This window comes from Phallusia mammillata, chromosome 7 (assembly GCF_965637545.1).
Source record: "Phallusia mammillata chromosome 7, kaPhaMamm4.hap1.1, whole genome shotgun sequence".
NCBI classification, from domain to species: Eukaryota; Metazoa; Chordata; class Ascidiacea; order Phlebobranchia; family Ascidiidae; genus Phallusia; species Phallusia mammillata.
In genome coordinates, this window is record NC_137258.1 from 3,227,551 (window position 1) to 3,244,809 (window position 17,259).

The following is a 17,259-nucleotide window of genomic DNA, read 5'->3' on the forward strand; positions in this document are numbered from 1 at the left end:
CAAGCGTTAGAATCTTTATACGAGCTGTGGTATATCAAAAGCCATACTTTTTGCCAGAAACGGTATGTTTCAGGAACTCCTTGTTCATAGAAAACACTTCATGTATCTCACGACAGCTAAGGTCTAGGTTTACTTATAAGAGGGATTTGACTGTCATTTCACGAAGGTTGTTCCTTTTAATTGTTGAAAATAAGACAAAAGGACTCAACTGAAAAACAACTACATTTCTTAGAAATAAGGACAATACATTGTTCTAGGACATTGCTATTCAAAATAAGGAGAAATCTTAGACAAGAGGACCGTATGGCAACCCTGCACGCATGGCAATGTTTTCTCCTACATCAAACGTCAGAATCCGGTGGCGAGAATCCACAAAAGAACGCAAGCGTCACATTTTGTAAGCGATTGTTTCGAGATGTGATAAAAAGCTTAAAGCGATGTAGACGGTACACAGGAAGTTTTATTTGGAATAGGTAATGAAAAAAAGATAGTTGATTTAGGCATATAATACTTTTTCATGCTATTGTCAGATGAAATAGTAACCGAGATACGGATATTACGTTCAATGGTAAACAGCTTGTTGAATATAGGGTTTACATGTGCATATGATTTTAATACAGGACACTAATAAATAGTAATTCTAAAATGTCTGCATGCAAAGTTGCGTCCGATTGCTTGAAGGATATAATAACAGACGTAATCATCAAATGTTTGGCAAATAAGCTGAAAAAACAATGTCGTCCTAATGGAGAGGAAATTAACCCACAGGAATCTGCAAAAACTTTGTATCAGTTGGGACTTGCGTATAAAGAGAAAAGTCCAGATAAGATCAGTATCATTCAAAGTGTTGCTTTAATGACATCAGCTGTGTTAAGGCAGCCCAACAATGCAGATGCTATCAGGAAAGATCTTGATGATGTATGCTTGCACATTTTAACTTTGGCAAAGGCTTCAAAGTTGGATACCCATTTTCTTAACATTGCAGTTGCTGAAGCAAAACAGAAAATCTCATTGCTTCGTGAAACAACCAAAATAAAGCTAGAAAAATTAAAACCAATTAGTGATGACTTAAAGGAAAACGAACGAGAAAAGGTAATACAAATCAAAGTGGCATATGTTAAAAAAATACAGAACTATGTAAGCGAAACTTACACAAGTATTATGCAAATTATAGCAAATCACACACTCTCCATCTTATGGAAAGCACCATGTCAGTTTGCTTTGGTAGGAATGGGTTCATTGGCAAAAAAAGAAGTTACTCCATATTCTGACTTTGAAAGTATTATTGTTTTGGAAGACAAAATACAAAAAACTCCCAACTACCACAACGTTTTGGAGTATTTTCAGTGGTTTGCAACTATTTTCCAAATGATTCTTGTTCGCTTGGGGGAAACTTTACTCCGTTTCTTGGCAATTCCATGTCTTAACAATCCCCTAAACAAAAAAGAGGATTGGTTTTATGATGCATACACTCCATGCGGAATTTGTCCTGATGGATTTGCTCCTCAAGCTAGCAAGAATCCAATGGGAAGACAAACAAAGACACAGAAAAAGCCTTGGACAACTGAACTTATCAAACCTGTCAGTGAAATGGTAAAGTACTTGGACAGTGAAGTGGATTTGAAAAATGGATATCATTTGGCAGATATGTTAAGCAGGTCAAGTTATGTTTTTGGAGACTTAGCTGTGTTTGAACAGTTTAGAACTAATGCTAAACAAAAAGCCGCCAAGTCCATGATTTTTAATCCACATAAACAGCAGCAAATCCAAAGTGACTACAGCCTGTACTCAATATACGAGGCTGACAATATTTTTACTATAGACATCAAACGATTTGTTTATAGAAGTTGTTCTTTGTTTGTTGAGGCATTAGGGCACCTATGTCGCAGCAAGGTATTAAACTGCTTTGACATTGTTGATGACCTAAAGACACGTAATGTAATAAGCAAAACACACTTTAACAAACTTCAGTTTTCATTAGCAGTTGCTTTTGAAACACGGCTAAGGTTGTACAGCAACGCATCAAGCCAAGATGACATTCTCCATCAAGTTACTTATGATGGAATGCCATCATGCATAGAAAATATTTCTTCATGTATAGGCACCAGGGCGTTCATTCAAGGTTTGGGTATTGCAATGGTCCTGCAAGAGTATGTTGTCAAATGTTTTCATGAAGGTAAAAAGTTAAAACACACACATGTTTTACCATCACCAATACAAGAAGTTGCGCTAGCAACAGGTTTGAAACTTTATGGTTTTGCTGAAAGGCTGGTGCATGAACTTAAAGACAATCCTGATCATAAGAACCTAGAAGACCAAATCATACTGCTCATTGTTTACACAAAAAGTTTGCATGGGCTTGAGAAATACAGAGAGTGTATCAAAGTTATTAAATTGAATTTACCAATGCTTGAACAGCATGGGCTTATTGACTTGAAATGTTTTCTAATGAGGCAATGTGCCATTTGCTTGCTTGTCCTAAAAAAATATAAAAAAGCACTTAAGTTCTTTAGAAAATTAAACTTTTACCATTTTTTTAAAATTTCAACTACCATTCCTCCTCAAAAAATTAGTATGGGAATGGGTGATTGCTTTAAAAAACTTGGATGCAACAAAAAAGCTCTAAAATACATAAAATTTGCATACAATAAAACAAAAAATAATCTAGAAACCGAAAATGATCGTGATGGTTATGTTCAATTGATGATGAACTATATGGTATGTCTTCATCGCCTAGGTCAAAATGAGGAAGCGAGAATAGTTTGTCAAGATATCATAAACACAAGACAAACCCTCTATGTGAATGAGGAATCAGATGTCACATTAAATTTCGGATATGGTTTAATGGGAGGTATATTGCTTGGTCTAGAGAGATATGAAGAAGCTCTTGTTTATCTTAATAAGTCATGGAGGTGCTCACAGATTAGAACTGACTTTCTAATAGACACAAGTATCAGTCATGTCAGAAACAAAGCCCGGTGTCTGACATATTTAGGAAGATCATCTGAAGCCATAGAGTTTGTTACTCAATATGTTTATAATCATGAAACAACTTCATGGAAAGAAAAAGTTAATTTGCTACAAAATCTTTCCAATGAGTTTGAACAATCGGGGTTTTATGAAGCCAGCATCCAGTGCAAGAATTTACTCTTTGAAATTCGACAACTGAATCTTTACCTTGTTGGTTATGAGCTATTTAATTACTTTTTAACACACACCTAGAGGCATTTATATTTATACACTATAACGATTTGTTTTGTAATTATGCATATTGTGTATCTTTACTCTGTTATTGTTGAGTTTAATTGGTTTGCTTTGTCATTATATTTTCACTTTTTGACCATTGTTTTAGCACACACTATTCACTATATTAGTCTTACACTGTGATAGTTACTTTTTCTTCGTTTCTAGGATTCCCCTCTTTCCTGTCATTAATTTACGCTTGATTGCTTGTATCACTACCCAGGTGGGCCTTTGGTCATCATGTGATTGTGATTGTTTCTTCGACGTACTTGTCTATGCATGCTCGCAATTTTAGAAAATTTCCCTTCGGAAATTTCATGGCCTTTTCAAAAATTACATTGCATTGCTACAAAGTGGGTTTTTCTGCTGCAAATGTGCCATCATTGTTTTACTAGAATATGTTTGTTTAAACATACGTAATACATTGTTACCAAATAAACATAGCAAATATGGATATCAATAAGCCTTTTTACATGATCGAATCGAATCGTATCATTGATGCGCATTGTGTGACATCGAGATTTCGATTCGCTAAAGCGTAAAATTACATGTTGCTGAACCGAATCGTATTCAAGGTTTTCAACTTCGCAAAAACGATATAATGGTTATTGTAAAGTGATATACAAACATAAGGTCTCTTAATTGTTAATTTTAAAGTATTTTTAGACTTTTAGTCTATTCTTCCAAAAAAATCTGAATTAATTTGTGTGCAGCAGTTGTTTGCGTCGAGTTTAGACATACCAAAGAGCAATTCGCCCTCAGGTCAGGTCAATTTACTGACCAACGCGAGAGATCTCTGTGAAGCCAAGGCTGCCAAATTAAGCTACAAAATGTCGTGCTTCAAATGAACGATAGCCCGCTAATTCTGTTTAATTGTGTAACTTTCATCATTCTCTTGTATTGGCGCTTTTCATGTAATCGCCCTTTCTTGCGTTCACATACCTACGACATAGTATTTATGTGGTGCCTTTCGTTGCGTAATGAGTGTGTTATCCTCGGTTGCCTGTGAAGTTGTACGCTTGTTGAATGCAGTTTCTTTAGAACTGAATGCCAGATTACTGTGAATTTGGCAGTTGTATGTATTAGCATTATGTCTTGTGTTTAATAATTGTTTGTGTGTTTCTTTTATTAAAATCACTTGGTGGAGTGGAACTAGGTTTGGTTTATAAACAGGTTTTACTTTCATAAAGTAATTTAACTTTAACTAAAAGTTCGTTTATACACAAAAAGCAATAAGCGAATTAGTGAACTCATGCAATAATAAAATAACTAGATAATATAATCTATATTAACGTAAGATTATACTCTAAATTTAGTGGCGTTTTTATAATAGCTCAAATAGTTAATTTAGACTAAAAAGGCTACCTAGAAACGTTACAGCACCCAACAGCCAAAAAACAATTGTTGCATGTCACTCAGAACATTTTGTAAGGCCACAGTTAGCTGACCAATACCCTAGTTAAAATAAACCAATTGAGACAACTTACCAGTATCTATTTTGCTTTTACATCAATCAGGATGAACAGAAAATAAATCCAGGCAAAGGCTTGGTAACCAGAATATGCAAGTATCATATGTACATTCATCAGAACCATATATACATCAATTATATGCCCAATAGTTTCACTAGATAAGGAAAAGATAATTTTTAAATGTAAGTAAATAGTGTAATATAAATGTGAATGTATCATGCCAACAATATTAACTTGGTATAATGTAAGAAACTTGTTTGTTCAATATGTCTATTTACAGTAGCATTAGCATTGTCACTTTAAACCCATTTGCCCGACTTAACAGGCAATTGTGTAAGACCTAGAGGAGTGCACAACTTCTTTGCCATGACGGTCACATTAAAAGTCCTTATTTTATTGAGCGGCATTAAGTATCCTCATGTTTTTCGTTTATGTATTAAAGACGTAGGATTTATCTTATTATATCTACTGTAAGATATCTATTGCCCAAAAGTCTAGACAATTTTTTTTCATCTTATATTTTCAATTAGTTTTACTAACGATTTGGCAATCAGTCGTAACTCTGGTGCACATGACTACTGGGTCAGTGCCCAGTAGAATATGTTTTAATCTAAAAAAAAATCCATTGCAACCAGTTTTTCAAAGCTAAATGTTTAGCAATAGAGAGTTAATCAATTCACGGCCACCTGTACAAGTATTCTAATACACATGTTCATGGCCACATCAACTCATGTCTGTGGGTCACATGTGGCCGTACAGCTACAGGTAGCGCACCCCTGCTAGATATATGCACATCAATTAAAAAACTAAATCAAACAAAACTTACAGACATTCTTGTAATTTTACTAAAGCATTATTTTAATTCCTTAAAAGTTGTAGAAAGAATCACAGTGCAAGCAAGTTGGAAACAGATCAGTGTAGCAGATCACCTAAAAATTCTGTCACCATATTTATTAGCTTAGTTAATGATGCAAGGTCTTGGTATAAGCAAACCATTGAACTAGGTAAACTAGATTTTAGAACACAAACATCCTAAACTTCCGTCTTGTCTTGTAAACTATAGGCTAAAGTAATTATAGGCTAAACCTAAATCTTAACAAATGTGGTTTATTTGTTTCGTGTCGTGTTATTTTGTGCAGTTTTATCTCATCAAAATTTTGGTTTAAGGAAAACACAAACAGAAGTTTGTTTATTTCTGAAATTTTTCAGCACTACTGTGAGGGTTTGACAAGTTAAGGCTACTCAATATTAAAAGTGCCTATTAAAAAGTTTGAAACTTAGATGATTTGAGGTGCCAACCCAATTCTAACATATTTAACAAAATTATTTTTCAACATAAAAGAGTTTTTCTATCAATAAATCCTTTAATAAAAATGCAGTCAAAAGCCTATAGAGACATAGTAAATTTATATTTTCACACAATGCGTTGTTTTTAATCCGAGTTCGGTCCCGTCCAACTACGCAAACTGTTGTCCACCAGCAAGCAGTTATTTACTGTTTGTAAAAACTGCACCATTTTAAAGCTCCGCTGCGAAAATGTGGGAATACCCAGGGAGATCCCCTATTTCGCAAATTATAAATCATGACCGTGTTTACCATAGATAACTTACCAGTAGGCCTAATCTAAGTTGTTTACGAATAAATTAGTTAAAATTGTTCATAAACATAATCAGATAAACAACAGACTCAAACCATTGCTACCAAAAACGCAAACATGAATTAAGCGTAGCGTTTGCCAACAACATATATTTTTTTCTGTGAAACATTTTCAAAATTTTGTTCTTTTATTTCTAGAGTTTCGAAATTACATTTACCAATATGCATTGTGCACAAAACTTTTGTCCTAATCTTAAATTCAAAAAAATATACGTTATTAGCCTATAGTTATTGCCACAAATTTACCCGTATTGTGCTTTGAACTCGCCCATAACATTAACAAACCAAGTTATTTTCGCCCGTGATTTTTTCCTAAATCAGTCAAAAATGTTTAAAATACAATCTCCAAATTAATTGCTGCAATGTCTGCAAACACCAAATCCAGTGCAGCATTTGTGGCATTGCAGACTGGCGCCACTTGGTCAAGTACACTTGCAATCCAAAATGTCAAATCTGTAGTGAAACTTTCAAACACGCTTCTGAATTTGAGCGTAAAGTAGGTGGTTTGTTTAGGACACGTTCCAAAAAGCTCATTGTTTCACTTTTAGACATTTTTGCCAGTCACTCCTGGAGCCTATTTAAGCTCCACATAAGCCAGTTTAGTTTATTTTCTAGACGAGATGTTGCTGTACGTGTTGCTTAAGCTAGCTCTTCTCTTGACAGTTGTAAGTAGGTCTTACAGCCATCTAAACCACCAACAAACTTATACGGTTTGCCGATCGCTTGACTCATTGTTTGAGCAACAACCCACAGTTCCTTGTAGCAAGTCGACCATAAGGGGTTCCCCAGGCCGACCTGGAAAGCAGGGTCCACAAGGTTTTAAGGGAGATACTATAAAGGGTCCCCCAGGCCGACCAGGAAAGCAGGGTCCACAAGGTTTTAAGGGAGATACTATAAAGGGTCCCCCAGGCCGACCTGGAGAACAGGGACCACAAGGGTTTAAGAGAAATACTATAAGAGGTCCACCAAGCCACCCTGGAAAGCAGGGTCAGCAAGGTTTTAAGGGAGGTACTGGTCCGGCTGGCCCTCCTAGTCCCAAACCAGTGGTGAATTGGACCAGAATTGAACATCGTATACAAGAAATAATAAACGGTATGATAGTTTCTGTATTAACAACTGCATTATTTTAAATAAAATATTACAGCAAAATATGCTTAGGAGATGTATTTATTAGCAGACAAAAGAATATGTTCTGGAGTCGTTTACAAAGATCATTGCTACTGGCTACCTATGGTTGTTGCACGATCTGACAGTAACGGTGGAAAATCGGCAGCTACCAATGTTTGCAGTTCTTACCGTGCAACATTGGTCGATATAGAATCATCTGAAATGTATAAAGTACTTTACAACTACATACAGAACGCTTGGATGGTTTTTGTTGATCAACCAACATACGATAATGTTGACGTGTGGCTTGCTTCCACATATCAGGTGTGTTGGCTTGTAAAACAAAGTTTTTTAAAAAAAGCTTTCTAATTTTTTAGGTGGTAATGCATTTGTTGAACAAGTTAACTTAAAAACAAGACAACAATTTCACCCTACAGAATACCAACTGTAAACCTCATAAGTTTACATCACAAAAACAATTTTGTACGTCTTTTATGTACAGAATGGAAGTGTCCTGAGTTCCATACATGGAAGCGTTTACACACAAAATGATCGGGATGTTTGCAGCACACGAAAATGACCCTTTCCCGGTGCCGTTTTGCCGCCTTTAAATGTTGGTTTACATGTGTTATTATGTTTTATTATTCACACCAAACCGTAGTTTTTATGTACAATACGTGTTTCTGCAGTATGTCTGTAATAAAATAGCTCAAAATTCAGTTTTCTTTACAAGATTTTTTAGAATCCAGTTTTTATTTACCGTTTTTTTAAAGAAGTCGTTGCTACTGGCTACCGCGGATTGTTGCAAAATACTATGGTACCGGTGGAAAGTCAGCAGTTGCAAATATTTGTAGTTCCTAGAGAGCCACATTGGTTGACATAGAGACTGAAGAAATGTTCAATGTACTTTACAACTACATACAAAAAGCTAGGGTGGCGTACATTGATCGACCGACAACCGATTTTGTCGACGTGTGGCTGGCTACAACTTACAGGGTAAACTAACTAGGGCGAAAGATTGTTGCCTATTTTAAAATATCAAAAAACTTTACAAACTGTAATACTTACGTAAAAAATAGTCGCGTTTTATACAGAATTATGAGTTAATAACAAGTACTTGCAATTTTAATTAAGCTTGGGCATGATTCAATACACAAGCTTCTTTCGTGCTGTCACTATTTATAACAAAATTGTTGCTTTAGAACGGAAATGCGTTTAAAAGTTTTATCACAGTTTGTTCTCTGCATCAGGCATTGAATAATTTTGAGAACTAATGGTGTCGAACAGGTGAAACAAATATTCGCTGAAACAATATCTGTTGTGCTACGAAGCGTTTTTGCACCCACGGGATTTTGTTCTGCAAAACTGAAGAAAAAGAGGTTGACCACATGTCCGAGTTCAACCAACCCAACAAAACGCAAATTTTCAACTTTCATGTGAAACTTTTTTTGGAGGCCTGCCGATGTATTTATATAGTTCGACATATTGTGTGCGTATAGGTGCGTATCGTCCATTTAGTAAACTTATGACAAGAACGCCAGTGGAGGGCGCAACCACCTAAATTAAAAGGTTCTAAAGTTGTTAGCAGTAAAAATTATGTAGTAGGCTATACACTTTCCTACCAACGTACTGTCAGTTTTATTGAACTACGTTTGGCGGTCAACAAAAGAGCCAGCAGCTATGGGTTAAAGTAAATTTTGCTAAATTTCATGATCAAAACTTAGTCAACGTTAAGGCAAATACCTGGAACAAAGTGATTTCAAAAATTAGACTACATACACGACGGTAGTAAAAAAATGTCGTTTTTATTGCTTGTTTATTTAGACAACCTTCATTAGTTTGCAAAATACATCGCAAGCAATCATACAAGTATAATTCGTGTTTGCAGCTGTGCAAACTTGCAAAAATGTCCAAAGCGACAAATACCTGTTCCATGACCTTTGCAGCATGCAAGGGCTGGCTATTCACAATGTACTTCGAATTGCAATTCCTCTCTCTTTACCATTCATTTTTCCAAGCACGACACGGGAAGTGCCTGGTGCGCGTAACAAGCAAAGCAAGAAACTGTTTTATTACATCACATTCAATCACCCCGCACACAAATCCATTCAACAAACAAACCGATTAGTTTTTGAGGTTATCCAAGGGACGGCAATGACTTGGCATGGATTTTGTAGACAGGACTAACACAGGTAGCGCTTAATACATTGACAAGTAGATGGCCGTTCTATCGCCTGGAAAATTAAAATACGCTTTCCTTAAACACGAATAGACAAATTTCAATCAAAAGTCTTCGAGCCAAAAGCACATATTTTATATTCATAAGAAATTTCATTGTTATCACTGCACCATAATTTTCGATTTCGCTGTTTTGGATTTTTGTTGTTGTAAAGTACCTCACCAATTTACTGCCATTGTTAATTGCATCATTGTGGCGATGCGACAAGTCCCATTTACCTCTCACATCTCAATGACGACATTGCTCATAGTTTGGATGTTATAGAAATATGAAATCTACAGCCCGCGCTACCTGAGGTAAATGTGGCCACATATTAAAGGCTTTACGGCCCGCCGACGTTTAAAATTAAAATAAAGAAAGTTCCACTAATTTAGTGTAGTGTTTTTTTCACATTTTGTACTAATAGCTTTTAGCTCAATACGAGCGTGTTTGCACACTAGTGTCACCTTGTTTCATGTAAATGTGCAGCCAGCGGTCTAATTATGTTGTATGTATTTGAATTATTCCAGTTGCACACCCCCTGACTGTACACGGCTTTCCAATACGATTTGAATAATGGCTGCAGTGTCAATTGTAGAAGCCCGATACGCCTAAAAAGCGCCTATTATTACATCCACAGTATTAATTAAACGTTTTGCCTAAAATTGAAATTCTTTATGCAGTTGTGTCTATTTTCCATGATTCTGGCGCATATACGTTTTAACGTTCGTTGGACTGAAACACTTTCGTTTATAAAAATAACGAGTTAATAAAATGTATTGACTGTTAAACGCATTTTTAACGATTGAGGGAGTTTGCAAAGTTCAACTCCGCATAGTTAGTAACAATAAATACAAACTTTCGGACTTGCGCTGGAGCTGCAAAAAGTTGGTGTTAATAACTTAAACAGCGTTGTGTTCTCTTCTTTATAATACGCAGTATTTTAACAAATATTTCTGTTTGATGCTTTATTAAACTTGGCACATTTAAAATACGATTATTCAGGGTTGGCTGATTATCTGTTATACCGAATAAAAAGTTTTACAAGTTTGACCAGTTGGTGTCCTTCAATATAGGACACCAACTGTGTACAATCCATTTTGAAAAAATTAGCTTTAGTTGCCAGCAAATGTCAATAAGTTTTCGGGAATGTTATGGCTGCTCAATTCGAGGCTTTGCAAAAAAATGTTCCTTTACCGCGTGCACCTTTTTCGGTTGCGTCATTCTTGCCATTTATATATGATTCCAAGTGACAGAAATGACTTAGTTGCCTTTAGTAAGGCAAGATGAATGTTATGTTTAGAATCGCACTTCTCTTGGCAGTTGTTAGTATGGCATGTAGTCATGACAACCACAAACAAAATTATTTGGTTTGTCGGCCGCTTGACAGCTTGTTTGAGCAACAACCTACAAGTTCTTTAAACCAGTCAACCTTAAGGGGTCCACCAGGCAGGCCAGGTAAACGCGGGCCTAGAGGAGAGCAAGGTATGCAGGGCCAGCCTGGTCCGATTGGACCGCAGCCATTGATAAATTGGACTCAAATCGACAACCGTATAACTGAAATAATAAATGGTAAGACATGTATCCAACCTTGTCTGTTGTAAAGAATGAAACTGTGGCCAGAATTCTTGTCAACAAAATCGTATTTCCAAACTTTAAAATAGATATTTATCTGGTCAATGCTACCGTAGCATTGCACATAAAATGACACTCAAATGTTTTAAAATTAATTTCTTAAACATGCACATAAATACCGAATTATTCAGGGGCTGCTCTTGTAACGCTAGTCGTCAAACGTAATGTTTTTTCTTCATTTGCAGAAAAACGAATCTGTACGGGAATCGTGTACAGAAATCATTGCTACTGGCTACCGCATACTGTTGCAAAATTCTATGGTACCGGAGGAAAGTCGCCAGCTGCAAACGTTTGCAGTTCGTACGGGGCCACATTGGTAGACATAGAGACCGAGGAAATGTACAATGTACTCTACATCTACATACAGAAAGCTTGGGTGGCGTACATTGATCGACCCACAAACGATTATGTTGACGTGTGGCTGGCCACAACTTACAGGGTAGGGTTAACATTACAAATTTCACAGTTTTTTGAGGGCGAAAAATTGTTGCCGATAGTGTAATCTCAATAAAATTAACAAAATGTATTACTTATGGAAAAAAATAGTCACGTTTATAAGAAATTGTGATTTAGTGTAAGTATTTGCAAATTAAGCTTCTTTTATGTTGCCACTAATCTTAACAAAATTGACTTGTTAGAACGGAAATGCGGTAAGTTCCAGAGGTGGGAATGTTTATACACGATGGTATAATGGCCACCCTGGCAGTGATACTGGCATCGGATGGATTGTGTCGACCGAACCTGGGAGAGTTGCGCCTTACATCGGTATGCACACAACCAGCGAGACGTACTCACGCCCTGTGCCGTTTTGTCGCCTGTAAAGTAAATTGGCTTCTGATGGATTTTGTTAAAATGCCCAACAATTTGAAACGTTTTGTCAGTGATCATTTGTACAAATCATTAATTACGTGTAGCCTACATGGCAAGATTATTGTTTTCAGTCTGAAAATTCAGGCACTATATGTTAAAATCAATTTTGAGTTTATAATCGAAAATGTATACATATGCTTGATAATATTAATCACACATTACCGCAACTAGGTAACCAAAGTCGATTTGCAATGAACTGTTAAACTCTTAAAATGTTTTTGTTTAATTAAAACCCCGTGTGTCGGCCTTGTCGCTGTTGTAGAAACAAGTTCAAAGTGTAAGAAATAAACGGTTGGAATCATGCACATAAATTGTTTTGTGGATATCGTTTTATTGCTTTTAACCAAGAGTCGCGCCTTATTATGAAAAACAACTTATAAACAAACTTATTATTAACGTTACTATCAAGTAGAGTGATAAATAGCCTACAAATGCGTGTTGTAAAAAAAATTTATAGTCACAAAGTCGGGTCAGTCGGAAATAGGTTTCACAACTGCAAGAGTCCGAAGGCCAGCATTGCGCCATACACAAATCGTGGTTAACAAGACTGATATAAAGACGATCAACTACAGGCAAGAGTAACAGCATTAAAATTTTTAACAATGGCGTGTCATGGTCTCCAAGGCAAATTAATGTTTAGGAAAGTTGTTGCAACACATGTTTGGGGCTAAGAACTTGTGTGAGTTTTATTGTTTGCCCAACGTAAAAAAAATCAATATTACAATTATCTTTACACGACCAGGTAGCTACAATTATCTTTACACGACCAGGTAGCTACAATTATCTTTACACAACCAGATTACAATTATCTTTACACGACCAGATGCTTGGTGACCGGCTGATTCGGTATGGCGCCTTTTAATGGGCCTGGCGTATACTGTAATCCGTGTGCGACCCCGTTATAGGTTACAACTATGTTTACATGGATTTCCCTACCGACGGGGCAAATTGCAGTGTTCATTTGCAAGTTGTGAATTCGACAATGGGAAATTTGCTTGCGATTGCAACGATGGTTTCGAGTTAGATAGGAAGCAGACAAATTACGCAGACAATCACCAGTGTGACGTCAGACCGAGCAGTTATAATGAAATAGTAAAACATTTTTTCTTGTACGATCTTTAACAACCCAAACAAAAGGTTTCTCGTGCGATGACGTGCACGAGTGTGGAAAAAGTGTTTAACAACCCAAAGACGGTTTCTCGTGCGATGACGTGAACGAGTGTGAATTGGACCGTACGCCCCGTGCACAATCACCGTCGGTGGATTCGAGTGCTCTTGCGACAAAGGTTTCATCGACAACGGGGGGAGTTATACGCTGGTGAGTTGTTGTTTTTGGTTTAAACACTACAGTAGTTTGTGTAGTTTTTGGGGAAGCATCTTGGTTAAGTTAAGAACCTTGCTTTTTTATTGTTCTGACGCTACCAAAGCTTGTACTGTAGCCATTAACCTTTAAATAACAGTCTCTTAATGAACCTTTCTTTGTTGGCCCCTTAGCTGCAAGGTTGGCGGACATCAAGTTTAATGACGACCTTTCAATACTTTACGTGTTTTGTTTTTTCCAATCCATAGATTTTTTTATGTTATTAAACTTATGTAAATATTACATTTAGGTCGGTTTATATGCCATTGAAGGGCGTTTAATAGCATTTTTTGAAATTTAACTGCGATATGCTTATGCAATGGTAAGTTAGCCGCAGATAATGCACACTGTTTCGGTTCATAATGCTTCATCAGCGCAGCTAGAGACAAGTTCTAATTCCACAGTGGTTTGTGACAAGTTCTGGCACCAAAAACAGGTGGTTAGACATATACCGATTTGCTTGTAAGTCCCAAAACTGGCCAATGCCCTCCCACCAGCTGCACTGATGGGCCTAAATAAGTCGAAACAGACTGCACTCTATCCAGCTAGATTAAAATATATATGTGTGTTGTCATTGTATATTGCAATTATTCTGACAATTTTTTACTTTTTTTCGCAGAGCAATCTTTCTTCTACGGTCTCATCCAGCTCAACTCAACCTTCACATTTCCCCTTCAACTCTCCAACTCATCAAGTGAAGTTTTTTTTTTCAAGGTGTGTATTACTGTTGTATTGATTTACAATTAAATATAAACTGTTTTGTTTTATTTTTCAGATCTTGCTGTTGATTGGATGATGCTATTGTATTGTATCATTTTACCATAATTGAGCAAAAATTGTTATTGTTTCTCGCTGCAACTTTTAAAGGTAACTGTCATAACAAAACCTATTTTTGCAGGTTACAAAAAAACATTTTGGCAGGTTTTCACAAAAACCAATTTTTCCAGGTTTTAACAAAACAAAAAGCCGTTTTGTTGGTTTTAACAAAAAGCCATTTTTGCAGGTTTTGACAACATTGTTTAACCGTTTTTTGCAGATTTTAACATTCTCTTTTTAGAATATGAACAATAACTTGTTTGTTTTTTGCAGCCTAATTATATTTGTTCCTTTGGTTTTCATAAAGTGTTTCACTTTTAGCTGTATTTTTTTTAGATTTGCCGGTTTTATGGCTTTTGGTATAAAAGTTAAACTGTTGTTTTTTCAGGTTTTAGGGCTTTTCTTTTCAAAATGTAACCCATGTTTGGTTTTGCAGACTTGATAGGTCTTTTGTTTTAAACATTAAACCGTTTTTGCAGATTTTAAGGCTTTTATTTTCAACATGTAACTGTTTTTTTTGCAGGTTTTAGGGCATGCGTTTCAAAAATGTAACTGTTTTTTTGTTTTGCATTGCAGGTTTTAGAGTTTTTGTTTTCAATAAGTATAAAACTGTTTATTGTTTTGCAGGTTGTAGGGCTTTCATTATAAAATGTAACTGTTTTATTTTGCAGGTTTTAGGGCCTTTGTTTTAAACCCAAAACCACTTTTTGTAGGTTTACTGCTATTCACTTTTGTTTCTAATGTCAACGGTAATGGATTTAATTCGATTATTAAACGTTCTTTGTTTCAGGAATTTGTGGTTATGTCTTCTTTATTAAAAATTAACAGGTTTTGTTTTGCAGATTTAATGTTTTATGTTTCGCAGAGCACTGTTTTCAGTTGTAGGGTTTTAATATTTATTGCAGGTGTAGTTTTTTTCCGTTTTTGCAGGTGTAGGATTTTTCTTCTGTTTTTGTAGGTGTAGGTTTTTTTCTTCTGTTTTTGCAGTTGTAGGTTTTTCTTTACTCTTCCTTAACTGATCGTGCCATCTCGGTACATACTGTGACAGATCAGACAAGAGGTGCAGTGGACTGCACCAAGCGGCAGAAAAGCATGGACCCCGTACTTCAATGCACTGCTTCAGGTCACAGCTGAATGTCTTCACCAGGTTGTGAAGCTTTCTGACTTTGCTGATCCTTGTACATACTGTAATAGACCACACGTGCAGCGGACAGTACAGTGGCAAAAGAGCATCACAGACATTATTTAGGTTTATTGCCAAGCACTAAAATGTTTTCATGTTTATTTGTTATGTGTTTCATCTCTAATTGTCACACTGACACACTTGATAAGCAATCCTGTAATCAAATCATGATCAGTTTTAATGTTGTCTATACCACACAATAGCAGTCTGATGGACCAAATCTTCTGCATAGTTACATAACAATGCATTATTTTTTTTACTGTCATTCAGCTCATTTTCACTAATTTAGTGTTATCCTTGCACTTCATTTGTGTGAGTTTGTTGTATTTACCTTATTTGTTCATGCATATTTTACCCTCTTCAATATTTGATTGTCATTATTATCATTTTTGTCTGTTGTTTTTTACATATTTTTTAGTTTTGAAACTAATTTTGTCGTATTTATTTCATTGTGGAGTCGATACAATTATTTTGGTTTACTTTTGTGCCAACATTTTTAAAAGTTTGTTTTAGAGCTTCCGATTAATTTAAGATGGTTTGTTAATGAATAGCAACCGTTGACAAGTTACAGATAAATGTGGATACAGTTGCTAGATTTAACTTAAGCAGGTAGTTATATAGACGGAAGTAACTATGAGAAAGTTTTAGTTCAGCTTTTCAGAGGTGGTGCAACTTTAGTCATATCTATGACGTTTCGACCAGTGAATAATGTTGTGTCCGAATTATACCGGTTGAAACATAGCCTAACATGCTTTGTTTTTCACGAAGGGAGCTGTATTTTGTTCGTTTAGTGTAGTGAGCTGCTGCTGCTGCAATTGGTCGTACATAAAACGTTTCATTTCGTCAGAAAACAAATGGAAACGAGTAACCACTACGAAATGTCGCAATTGCGCGGGTGCGCGCTCTTGCACGCCCCACGCAAAACTGTCGCCACAAGTAGATATCGTCCCCACACAGTCGTCTAGCGGACATTGTCTGTTTCGTTCCGGCGTCATCGCTCAAAACGACTTAGCACCGAAGCGCAAGTCGCGACCAAGGACGCCCAACAAACAGTCGAGTTCCGTTATGTCCGGCGTTAGGTTGAGCGCTGAACATCGGTAAAACATCAGCTTGGCGTCGGGGACCGCATGATAGCGCGACACTTTGTGTTTGTGTGCTATGGGTTTCCAGTTTTAAGGTTCGAGTGAAGCTCGTTCTGCATGTTTGGCACGCGGAACGTCGGCTCGCCCCAGCTACGGCGCACTCCCTCGTCCAAGAGTAGAGCTAATACGTAGCTTGTTAGGGGTTATGGCACTTGCCCAACGACAAATAATAAGTCACGGCTGAGCAAAGTGCAAAGCAACTGTCAGGCAGTGACCCGTCTAGCCCGAAGCAACATGATTGCACCGTACACAGCAGTTAACAGAAAACAATGAATTGCCCCTTTGACTTTTGCGTTAGGCTAGTTGTGGATGTGGTAGCCTACCTAATATTATTTTTACCTCCTTCCAGTTGCAAAAAGATTTTCGTTAGAGATAATTAATATTTCTTGTAGTTGTTGTGTCATTTGTTCACTCAAACACGAATATCATACACAGTAAAAATTCCTAGTAACTGTTGGTCGCTTTTCTGTTGAGCTTTCTTTACTTTTAGCGAATAGAGTGACGTTCAACTTACGGCTATTGCCAAGCGCACTAAGCACGGACAAACAACATCGCAC

The 17,259-nt window shown here is 36.5% G+C and overlaps 2 protein-coding genes across 2 annotated transcripts; both read left to right on the forward strand.

Annotated features, from left to right (window-relative positions):
- Window positions 1-602: 602 nt before the first annotated feature.
- On the forward strand, window positions 603-3,279 carry LOC145239549 (uncharacterized). The gene has a single exon (XM_080102898.1). The coding sequence runs from the start codon at window positions 646-648 to the stop codon at window positions 3,220-3,222; it is 2,577 nt and encodes an 858-aa protein (XP_079959024.1). The 5' UTR covers window positions 603-645; the 3' UTR covers window positions 3,223-3,279.
- A 7,748-nt stretch (window positions 3,280-11,027) lies between these two features.
- Window positions 11,028-12,152, forward strand: LOC145237708 (uncharacterized). The gene is made up of 3 exons (XM_080100674.1): window positions 11,028-11,268; window positions 11,517-11,770; window positions 11,970-12,152. Exons 1-3 carry the CDS (start codon window positions 11,028-11,030, stop codon window positions 12,150-12,152), a joined length of 678 nt encoding a protein of 225 aa, XP_079956800.1.
- Window positions 12,153-17,259: the final 5,107 nt, after the last annotated feature.